Genomic DNA, 12,429 nt, shown 5'->3' with positions numbered 1-12,429 from the left:
TTAAAAGAGAAGAAAGCCCTCTTCTCTTTTCACTCTTAGAAGGCTATCTTATCCAGAGCCATGGCTTTGAATATCTCTATGCTGTTGACATAACAGATTTATATCTTCAGCCCCAATGTTTCCTGTAAGCTTCAGAACCAAATGGTCATTAGACCATTCCGTTTGGGTAATCTCAAATGTCTAAATCTGAACCTTTGATCTCTTCCCTTCACTCTTTTCAAAATCTACTTATTCCCATTTCAGTAATTGTTCATTACTAAAATGTGGGAATCTTCTTTGACCCCCCTCACTCTCCCTTACCCCGTATCTAATCCATTATCAAGTACCATTAGTCTATTTTTGAAGTATATCCTGAATCCATCCACTGTACCACTGCCACCCTAATCTTAACCACCGTCGTCAGTCCCCTAAATTTCCACAGTATTCTTCCTATTGGTCTATTTGCTTTTGCCCCCTCTAGCCTGTTACATAGAATCCAGATCACGGCCACTTAGGTTTAAATCCCAGATTCTTTTTTTTTTTTTTTTTTGAGACAGAGTGTCACTTTGTTGCCCTGGCTAGAGTGAGTGCTATGGCGTCAGCCTAGCTCACAGCAACCTCAAACTCCTGGGCTCAAGCGATCCTACTGCCTCAGCCTCCCCAGTAGCTGGGACTACAGGCATGCGCCACCATGCCCGGCTAATTTTTTTTCTATATATGTTTTAGTTGGCCGGATAATTTCTTTCTTTTTTTTTTTTTTTTTTTTTTTAGTAGAGATGGGGTCTCGCTCTTGCTCAGGCTGGTCTGGAACTCCTGAGCTCGAGCGATCCACCCGGCTCGGCCTCCCAGAGTGCTAGGATTATAGGCGTGAGCCACCACGCCCAGCCTAAATCCCAGATTCTTTTTTTTTTTTTTTTTTTTTGAGACAGAGTGTCACTTTGTTGCCCTGGCTAGAGTGAGTGCCGTGGCGTCAGCCTAGCTCACAGCAACCTCAAACTCCTGGGCTTAAGCAATCCTACTGCCTCAGCCTCCTGAGTAGCTGGGACTACAGGCATGCGCCACCATGCCTGGCTAATTTTTTCTATATATATTTTAGTTGGCCAGATAATTTCTTTCTATTTTTAGTAGAGACGGGGTCTCTTGCTCAGGATGGTCTCGAACTCCTGACCTCGAGCGATCCACCGGCCTCGGCCTCCCAGAGTGCTAGGATTACAGGCGTGAGCCACCGCGCCCGGCCTCCCAGATTCTTAATATGACCGTGCTTGACCTGGTCTTTGTCTTCTCTGTCTCTTCACCCTTAACCATCACTCTATCACTTGTTCTTAACATTTCAAACATTGTTCTCTCTTTGCTTTTCTCTACTTCAAGATCTTTGCACAGGCTTTTTCCTGTGCCTAGAACTTCATCACTTCTCAGCGTTGCTTCCCTTAACTCCTCCATCTAGATTAGATTAGGTCACTGCTCCGTAGTCCTCTAGGACCTGGCACTTTTCCTCTGCATTTACTATAGGTTATGATTATGTATCATTTGTGTTGTCTTGTTCGGTGTCTGAATATCTTAGTTATCTTCTTTAATGCCTGTGAACTCCATGAAGGCTGGATCTCTTTTGCTCTCAACACTGTATTCTTGGTGTCTAATATAGAATCATCCATAACATAGGCACTTAATAAACATTTAGGGAATAAATTAATATTCAGTGGCAAAAACACTGTTCACATAGGACTTCAGCATTGGAAGGGATCTGGTCTTCTTTTCTGTCATGCCAGTCATGTCCCTGACAAAGGTGCATTCAGACTTTGCTCCTTTCATACTTGGTGAGTAAAGACCCCTGGTTCTTTTAGTTGTATCTCAAGTGGAGTACTTTCTATGTCCTTTGCATTCCCACTAGTCTTCTCTAAAGTGCTTAACAGGCCTGACCAGGTGGAATAAAGTGAGATGGTTATCCTGTTTGGTTGTAGCAGTGTGTTTCTATTGATGGCTGTTTTCCATACAAGTTATCACAGCTTTTTGTCTGTAAAAATTTCTTACAGATGGTATCGTCAGGAGTAGCACCTGTTACTTCCTGAGCTGGGTGGGCAAATGTGTTATAAACATGCATGAGAGGAGGAGAGTTTTATTGGGCACCTACTTTGTACCAGGCTCTCCTAAGTGGTTTATAATATGTGTTTGGCAATATACAATATACACAAAATGTCCAGCAGGGCAGCGTAAGGTAACAGTTAACACATGGAGTCTGGAGTCAGATTTCTTTGATTTGAATTATAACCCTACCACTTACCAGCTGTGTGATCTTTGATAAATTCCTTAAAGTCTACTTGCCTGTTTCTTCCTCTGTAAAATTAAGATAATTGTACCACTTTTATAAGATGAGTTAGTATATGCAAAGCATTTATAATGGTACTGGCACGTAGAGATGAATATGTGTGTTCATTATTGTTTATTTCTCAAAATAACTATGGATTAATAAATATCTTTCCAGATTTATTTGTTTGTTTTTGTAGACAGGATCTCACAATGTTTCCCAGGCTGGAGTATGGTGGCTATTCATAGGCATGATCATGGCTTACTGTAACCTTGACCTCCTGGGTTCAAGTGATCCTCCCACCTCAGCCTCTTGAGTAGCTGGGACTATAGGAACATGCCACTGTACCTAGCCTAAACTAGTTTAAAACCGCACCTAGTTTTAAAGATGAGGAAATGCATCCAGAGAGGTTAGGTTATTTATTTAAGGCAGATCCAGGATTTGAACTTGTGCCAAGGGTAACAGGGTCCTGGACATTTTTGCAGAAGGAATCATGCAGTCCCCTTTCTCTGAGAGGAAAAGTACCTAGGGTCTCATGGGAGGCTCTGCAGGGTGCCTTGGGGGTAGCGCTTTAAATAAATTAGCTTAAACAGTAATACTGGTGACACTGAAAGATGTAACAAGTTATAGCAGTCTCTTGCCCAAGACTGTGAGCTCACTGAAGCAGAAACAGGCATACTCATGTTTGTATTTCTAGTACCTTAGGCTGGTCTGTAATTTGCACTTAACAGATGTTGGTGAATAAATGAGTGAATGGGTAAGTGAAAATTTGGAGAGGGGCTGAGAGCTAGCAAGGGAGGCAGGAATGAAGCTAGGATTTCTGGCGTGACTGCAGAGATGGTGCTGCCTTTCCCCACTATAGCCAACGGAGGGGTAGGAGCAGGGTTAGAGCAGCGAGAAGGAAAGATGTGAATGGGATTCACACAGCTGGAGTGTAATCCTAGTAGAGATATTTAATGGGCAATTAGAAGTGAGGAGAGAAATGAGGATAGAAATGAGGAGAGGGTTGGAAATATTCTGGAAACTTATCTTGAATTTGAAACTTGGATCCTTAGAATCATAATTGAATAATTTTAAGAAGTTTTCTGAAGATATGCTGTTAAATCATGTTACAAATATTATTCTATAATTATTTGAGACTTTATAACTTATTCTCAGCATTATGTGATGGTAAACAATTTTATAATAGAGAAATAAGAAATTGCAGCGATTTTAGAACTAAGTCATATATAAATGATCCCTCACTGTAAACCTTATTTGCCTCAATACATACCTTTGGAGAGCTAATTAATGTGCAAATTTTTTGGTTATTTTTTTTTGAGATGGGGTCTTTCACTCTGTCGCCCTGGCTAGAGTGCAGTGGCATCATCATAGCTCACTGCAACCTCAAACTCTTGGGCTCAAGTGATCCTCCTGCCTCAGCTTCCCAATTAGATGGGACTACAGGTGCCTACTACCATGCCTGGCTAATTTTTCTATTTTTAGTAGAGAGGGGATCTTGCTGTTGCTCAGTCAAGCTGGTCTCAAATTCCTGGCCTCAAGTGATCCTCTCATCTCGGCCTCCCAAAGTGCTAGGATTACAGGTGTGAGCCACCATGACTGGCCAAAGTGCAAAATTTTTAGGTAAATAAAACAGCTCAGGTTTTTTTTCTTTTTCAGGTTATTAATAGTAGAAATCACACCAGGATTGATTATAATCAAAAATAAGCAAAACCTTTTGCATTTTTCAGGAATAGTTCAAGCTTAAGTCAATAAAATCAAACTGCCTGAAACAATAGGATGGGGGAGAAATAGAATTTTATTTATCTTGATACAAAGTAGGCTTTTTTCCCTATTACCTATTTAACTATTTTACTTTGAGGCCTTATAAAGTTCACTGTCTATGTTAATCACTAGACCTTACTTGAAAAGGTCATATTTCATGTCATCCATATTAAAAGCCCAATTTTACTCTAATTAAGTCAGATTTACAATATTTTAGGAAAATAATTTTATTTAAGATACATTTTAGAGACCATTATCCTAAGAGAAATATCACAAGAGGGAAAACAAACACCACGTGTACTTGCTATTAAACTGGAACTAACAGATGAGCATGTGCACAGAGAAATGTAAAACTTAGTGGAAGTGAGGCAGGAGGAGCAGGTAGTAGGGGAGGGGCAAAAACCTACCTGATGGGTATAATGAACACTATTTGGGTGGTGGGCACACTTACAGCCATGACTCGAGCATTACAAAATTGATCCATGTAACCAAAAATATTTGTACCCCCTTAATACTTTGAAATTTTTTTAAAAAGTAAAAAAACAAAAAAAACAAAACATTTCTATTTGCTTTTGCTTTAATAATGAAGCATACTGCTTATTTAACTATGTATAATTTTCTAGGTAGGCTTTCTTTTCTGTCAGAATAAATTATTTATTAGAAAGATTTAAGATATTTTTATTTCATCTATGATTTAAAAGCATATTGATGAAGTATTTAAAATTATATTTAAAATTTAACTTTTCTTGTTTCATTCTTAATATATTTAGGAATTTTTGATAGTTATAAAATAACTTAATTATTTTAGCACAGCCAGTAAAGACTGCTGAGATTATTTAGAGTACTTTTCTTGTGTTACATGTGACTAATCTGAGGTCAGGGGAGGTTGCAAATTATTATTAAATTATTTAAGCTTTGGAACTACAGTGCCTTTTTTAAAAAAGTAAAAAGAAAAGAGTAGCTTTAATCTTTAAGAATATATTTAGTTTAAAGGTATGCTTAGACATTTATTTTCCTCTCAGTTTTTGAAAACTTTCCAAAATTCAGTTATGCACATTACCTTCTTAATATTTTTGTCTTTCAGGAATAAGAAGAAAGCAGTGGGAGTTGGAGTCATTGTCAAGTGATTGCGGCCTTTTACGAGAAAAATCTCATTGAATAATAGTCATTTAAATTAGTGAAATAGGAGGACCAGTTATTGAAGGTGACAGTGTACAGGAAACATTAAAATTGAACAATGACTCAGCTATATATTTATATCAGATTATTGGGAGCCTATCTGTTCATCATTTCTCATGTTCAAGGTAAATTGATACTCATTTTAGCAATTTACTTCTGTATATAAAAAGCACTATTTTTTACAACTGTTCTTTCAACTCATATCCCTTCTTGAATAGTCAGGCCCAATATACCAGCACAGCTTTGAAGTAAAGAGGCAAAGAACAGATACATGCCAAATAATTTTGAACTGGCTGTGATGGAAATATTTTCAAGTATTTTAAAAATCTCAGCCTCTCCAAGCCTGTTTTTTCTTCCATAATATAGGCATTATGTTATACAGCATCAGGCCTTGTGAGGACTAGATGAGATAAAGTATATAAAGCACTTAACCTAGTGCCTAAAAGACAGGGTAGCACTCAAGGCTGAGCTTCAAAATTCCTGTCTCCTTTAAAACAAGAAGGATACATGTAAATAATAATTTAAAAATCATTTTATTATTGTTAAAAGACTTCAGAAAGATAAATGGCACTTGTTTATGCTAAACTTTCTTAATAGAGCACTTCTAGTTTATTTATGAGCAGTATTGTAATTTTGCTAGTATGTGTTCACAGCTTGGAACTGTCCAACAGGAAGTTATTACAATGACTCTTAGGACCAGATAGACTGTGTTTGCACATGAGCTTTTTCCTGTATGGTTTAATTAGGATAATGTTTTAAACTGAAGAGACAATACTGTTTTGCAAAAGGATTTCAGATAGAATTTATTGGACATCTTCATTCCAATTTTGACTTGACAGGTTGTTCTTTCATCATGTTTCATTCACAGTGGTATGGATTTGTATCTGCCCACAAGAAGAAACATGATTAACACCACAAAGCTTTGATATTTTCATTTTACAGTAAGAACACACAATGGACTCTACGGCTTCTTTGTTTGTTGCCTCAGTATTATAACAGTTTCCTCATTATTACCATGCTCAGAATAGAGCCCTCTTGCAAAAGCCACTTTTATTTGTGAAACACCAAATTATTTAATACAACACCTTTATTTTAATATGTTATATGCCTGTTGATCAGCATCGACCAAAGCTGTCATAGTTTTGAAGATGAAGTGTTTAATAGTAACATTTATATTTGCTACCTCACTCCCAGGTAATTTCCATTTTGGTATAAAAAATTTTAAATCTGTTTAGATCACATATTGGTAATATGATAGAAAATTCTCATCTACCACCACAAATTAAGTTGCTCTATAATAAAATTTTATTATATGGAATAAATTGGTAATTAGTTATCATGTATAATCATGTGTAAGCAAAAAATCTTAGTAACTATTACATTTCTCTGATGAAGAGCAAAATTTGTTAACATTTCCAGTCCAAAAAATTATTTTGATAGTTGCTTCAAATGATAACACAAAAACGTTTGCTCTTAAAGATTAGAAAACTAAAACCAATGCAGAAAAGATATTATTTCTTAGTGATCGCTAAGAAGGATTGCAGAATGGTATTAATGGAAATAACTTTTGACTTAATCTCTAGCTTTATCTTGAATTTTGGCTTAAGAAAGTAAATTTCTTTGCTTGGTTTCCTTGTTATAACATAGAAATAACGCTTATCTTAACAGGAATTTATATTTATTGATTTAGAGACAGGATCTCGCTGTGTTGCCCAGACTGGAGTGCAGTAGCATGATCATAACTCACTGTAACCTTGAACTCCTAGGTTCAAGTGATCCTCCCATATCATCTTCCTGAATAGCTGGAACTACAGGTGCATGCCACTATACCCAGCTAATTTTTTTTTTTTTTTTTTTTCTGTAGAGACAGAGTCTCACTATGTTGCCAGGCTGGTCTCAGTCCTAGCCTCAAGTAATCTTCCCACCTCAGCCAACAAGGAAATTTTTGAGCATTAACTGTTAGGTATAGATTTAAGTGGTTTACACTGGGGTGAATTACTCAGGTTTGAATATAAAAATGAGTCATTTGATATTAACATCTGATAAGTACTTAATCCTTTTTTCTTTGTCACAAATTTTAGAGTTGGATTTTAGCTTCAAATAACTGATTATTCAACTAAAAGTAACTTTAAATGAGTAAGAGATTTATTTTTAATGTAGGTGGTGGGTGTTTGCTGGTATTCATTCAGTAACTGAGTAGTGTCAAGGTTGATGTCTCTGTAATTTTCTTGGCATTTTCCTCATGGTTACAAAATGGCTGCTATTATCTGCATTTGAGGCAGGAAAAATGGGGAAAGGATCAGACTTGTAATATCACTCAGGAAGTCTGAGGCTAAGGGGACTGCATAGGTTAATTGTGTGGCTCATCAAGACCCAGATTCTAAGCTGGATGCGGTGGCTCACACCTGTAATCCTAGCACTCTGGGAGGCTGACGCACAAGGATCACTTGAACTCAGGAGTTCAAGACCAACCTGAGCAAGAGCAAGACCCCGTCTCTACAAAAAATAGAAAAATTAGCCAGGTGTGGTGGCGGGCACCTGCAGTCCCAGCTACTCGGGAGGCTGAGGCAGGAGGATCACATGAGCCCAGGAGTTTGAGGTTGCTGTGAGCTATGATGACACCACTGCACTCTACCCAGGGTGACAGAGCGAGACTCTGTCTCAAAAAAAATGAAAAAAAAAAGGACCCACATTCTTTCTCTATTTCAACTGTGTCATCTTCCAAATAGCAGTTTAGCTATAGGTTAATTCCCTTCACAGCCACAGTGTGGCTGCTGAGGGGCCAGACATAACACAGATATATTAATAGTTGCTTCAGATTGACAACATTCAGTGAATGAAGAGGAATTGATAGCTCTTTCTGTCTCTTTTTAATTGGTAAATCTTTCCCCAGACACTGTTTTCATTTTTCCAACAGAATTCCTTCTAATCATAGTGGCCAAAGTTTATTACATGCTCTTGTGTTAGACAAATCAGGGATAAGGAGAATGGACCTAAACTCATTGGATTAGACCAACAGTTATCTCTGCTGAAAATAGGGCTGTGCTTTCTTAAATCACGTATAGGAGGGACAGACGGTAAACAAAAAAAGGGTGTGTATGTATGTGTGTGTATATACATGTGTGCATGTCTGTTGCCAGCAAGGTAAAGGGGAGAAAAATAACAGTATCTGCTGTAGGGCACTGCATTCGTCTCCCTAACATCATACATACTCTTACTCACATGCATATACTAAAAATGCTCATGTTGGTATGAAATATTGAATTCGTCTTCAAAGAGTTATATAACCCAGAGTTTTATCCATTTGGTGCACTCAGCTACTAATCCAGGACTTCTGGCTAGTGTGCAGCCTTCTCCTTCAGGTCCAGATGTGGCTCTTTATGGTCCAGCAATGTATGGCTAAAAGAGAAATTGTAAATGCACAGTGTACCCAGATTCAGTGGTGCGGATGAAATAGGATCAGTACTACATAAACTCCCATTCAGAGGAAGGAAAATTTGGGAGCAACCTTAGTAGTTATTGCTTCATAGCCTATCAATTAAGGATGGTTAGTCTCTCTGACAGCCCCCAGTTTTATTATCTGGGAGCATTTCCTTTGTTTCTGGTGTTCCTTGGCTAGTGTTCCTGCCATCATGGCCACTTCTGAGATAGACAGGGTGGAGGATGGTCTTTCTGTTAGTATAGAGGTCTGGGTACTGGAAATTACCTAATTGAAAACTTACAGGCTCAGTGAGTCAGCCTGACTACTGGGACATCTTTGGCAGTACAGTTCCTTCAAAATTTTAGTAGTGTTAATATCTACTTGCTTCTGGTCTTTGCTTTAGGTCCATTAAACTTACATCTTGTCTAGATGTGGTATTCTGGAATTTCCTGACCTTTACTCTGTCTGTGCTCCTGGCCGTCAGTGGCCTCTGCTGTGAGGTGCTGTACGCCTTTCCCATGCTAGAAAATGACCCTGCTTTGTTTGGTTTCATAGCACTTATCTGTGAATAAATATTAAAATAGTACAAATGTCAGTATTTATTGGTCCTTATTGTTTCTTTCTGGGACTATAAGCTTTAATAGATAAGGGACTTTATACTGTTTACAGTTCTAGTCACCCAGGGCTTAAACCAGTGCCTAGCACTGTATAGTTACTCGATACATTTTTATTTAACAGATGAATACAGATAAAGTGAAAAAAGCAAAATGCAAAACTATTTTTTTAGCTGTATATTTTTACACTGATCAACACAGTAGCAACAAGCGCCTATAACACCCAGATTATGGTCTCTGATTATCTTTTTCACTAAAAGGTTCTGGAAGTCCTTGGAATCACTTTTAAGTCTGTGACAGGTAGGGTACAAGGTAAGCTTGGACTATCTTGGCCAGAAAGCAGGAGAAAGTTAAAAGGATACAGGGAACGGTTTGAATTGGCCAGAGATGGAACAGTTTGAGCCAACAGTAAGGATAATAACTGCAGTAGATTGAAAAAATTAATTATGTTTAAATCCATGGGTTTTTAATGACACTTTAAAAAGAACTAATTGGCTACTATTGAAAGATGCAAGCAAACTCATTAATTTTGAAAACTGATAAGTAGTGGGAAAAATCAAGCATTAATTCCACCTTTCTTATGTGAACTATACCGCTTGTATCCAGTTAGCAGATGAAGGAAAGCATCTCATTATAGAGGTATTCCGTAAATAAGAAGAAATGGTAGAATTAGAATACATTATTTTATACTACGCCTGTTGAATTAGTCTAGTCCTTGAAAACAGAGATAACTAGACATTTGTGTCCCTCCTCACTACAACTTACAGAGTAGCCACATTTCAAGTACTCGTAGCCCTGTGTGTCTTGTGGCTGCCATATTGGACAGCTTTAGAGCAAAGTACCATTTACAAACTATTGGGAACAAGAGAACATGTTAAGTGATGCTAGAAGGATGCAATCAGAAAATCCAGCCTGTGGTGGTAAATATTATAAGACAAATTACCCAGTATCTTCAACAAGTAAACTTCAAGGAAAGAAAAAGGAAGAAGAAACCTATAGATTAAAGAGACTTGGAGATAGCCATTTGTGATGTGTGAACCTTATTTGGATCCTGATTCAAGGAAACTCTTTTTTTTGTTTGTTTGTTTGTTTGTTTGTTTGTTTGTTTTTGAGACAGAGTCTCACTTTGTTGCCCAGGCTAGAGTGAGTGCCGTGGCGTCAGCCTAGCTCACAGCAACCTCAAACTCCTGGGCTCAAGCGATCCTACTGCCTCAGCCTCCGCAGTAGCTGGGACTACAGGCATGTGCCACCATGCCCAGCTAATTTTTTTTTTCTATATATATTTTTAGTTGGCCAGATAATTTCTTTCTATTTTTAGTAGACACGGGGGTCTCGCTCTTGCTCAGGCTGGTCTTGAACTCCTGACCTTGAGCAATCCACCCGCCTCGGCCTCCCAGAGGGTTATAGGCGTGAGCCACAGCGCCCGGCCGAAGGAAACTCTTAAAACAATGTGTAACATTTATGATATAATTGGAAATTTGAATTTTGCCTGGATGTTTGATAATACTGGTAAGGATAAAGAACAACTGTTAACTTTTTAAGGTGTGATGATTGTGTTTACTTTTTTTTAAGTCCTTATCTTTTAGAGATGCATGTTGAAATATTTACAGATAAAATGACATATCTGGTATTAGGTTCATAATTATATGAAAGCGGAAAAGTAAAACAAGATGGGCCATAATTGGTCATTATAAAATCTGGTTATATGGGTATGTGTGAGTTACAATTTTCTCTGCTTCTGTAAAGTTTTCTGAAAGAATATTTCATATGTATACATGCAAATACATAGCAAAAGGACTAGAAGCATACATACCAAACAGATAACAGCATTACAATTAAGGAGAGGGGGAAGGATTAGATGGGACTAAAAGGGACTTTTCACTTTGCTTGTATGGTTTAATTTTTTTTTTTTACTGGGAGCATGCATTTTTGTTTTATTTGGGTATTTAAAAAACTACTTATAGGAAAAATACTTATTTCACGCATATACTTAAGTAGAGAGAATAATATAATGAAGCTCCATGAACTTGTTACTCAGCTTTGACATTACCAACTCCTGACCAAACCCATTTCATCTATACCCCCATGCACTTCTCCCAAACCCACACCACCCTTGAATTATCTTGGTTAATTTTGAAATAATACTTCCATTAAGAATCAGATATCTCATAAGCCACATTCTCTGATCAAAATGCAATAGAACAAGAATGCAACAATGTAAACTTTTTTTTTAAGCATTTGTTTTTGTTTTGTCTTTTTGAGACAGTCTCGCTTTGTTGCCCTGGCTAGAGTGCAGTGGCATCATCATAGCTCACTGCAACCTCAAACTCCTGGGCTCAAGTGATCCTCCTGCCTCAGCCTCCCAAGTAGCTGGAACTACAAGTGTGCACCACCACACCTGGCTAATTTTTTTTATTTTTTTGTAGAGATGGGAGTCTTGCTCTTGCTCAGGCTGGTCTCAAACTGCTGGCCGCAAGCAGTCCTCCCCTCTCGGCCTTCTAGAGTGCTAGGATTGCAGGTGTAAGCCACTGCACCTGGCCAAGCATGTGGTATTTAATGGGTAATATTAGTCAGGCTTCCAGCAGCTTTCCTTGTCATTCAGTAACATTATGAGTAACACTGCATGTCAGTACATATAGGAATCACTTCATTCTTGATAATGGGTTCAGAACTAATTTTGATTAGTGCCAACTTATGAAATGTGTTTTGTATTCAACTGAAATACATCTCACTGTAACTTCCCTTTATTGGGTCTTATTCTGCCTTCCAAGAATGTCATAAAATAAGCTTAATTGTTCACATAATTATCACATCAGATAATGAAAGCCCATTGCTGTGCTTTCTGACCCTGCCACCAAGTCATCTTTTTTTTTCCTCTTCAATTTTTCTCCCTAGACCACCATAGTGTGAGAACTTTCTTTGATGTTGGAAATGTTCTTTATCAGTAATTTGCAAAGGATAGCACACAGGCTAAATGTAGCCCATTGCTTGCTTTTGTATCACCCATGAGTAAAGAATGGTTTTTACAATTTTAAATGATTGAAGAAAAATCAAGAGGATAATATTTCATTACACATGAAAATTATATGAAACTCAAATTTCATTGTCCGTAAATAATTTTGTTGGACCACAGCCACACTCACTTGTTTACACATTGTCTGGCCAATTTT

The 12,429-nt window shown here is 37.7% G+C and overlaps 1 protein-coding gene across 1 annotated transcript in view; it reads left to right on the top strand.

Moving 5' to 3' along the window:
- The window catches only part of BMPR1A (bone morphogenetic protein receptor type 1A), a 136,437-nt gene that overhangs the window by 86,000 nt on the left and 38,008 nt on the right, over window positions 1-12,429 (top strand). Inside the window, exon 3 of the mRNA XM_045569039.1 lies at window positions 5,130-5,349. Coding sequence (XP_045424995.1) covers window positions 5,283-5,349 — 67 coding nt within the window. The 5' untranslated portion in view covers window positions 5,130-5,282. The remainder of the gene's footprint in view (window positions 1-5,129; window positions 5,350-12,429) is intronic.

The sequence above is a fragment of the Lemur catta genome, chromosome 14 (genome assembly GCF_020740605.2).
Source record: "Lemur catta isolate mLemCat1 chromosome 14, mLemCat1.pri, whole genome shotgun sequence".
In the NCBI taxonomy this organism is placed as follows: Eukaryota; Metazoa; Chordata; class Mammalia; order Primates; family Lemuridae; genus Lemur; species Lemur catta.
This window is presented reverse-complemented; position numbering and strand designations above follow the sequence as displayed.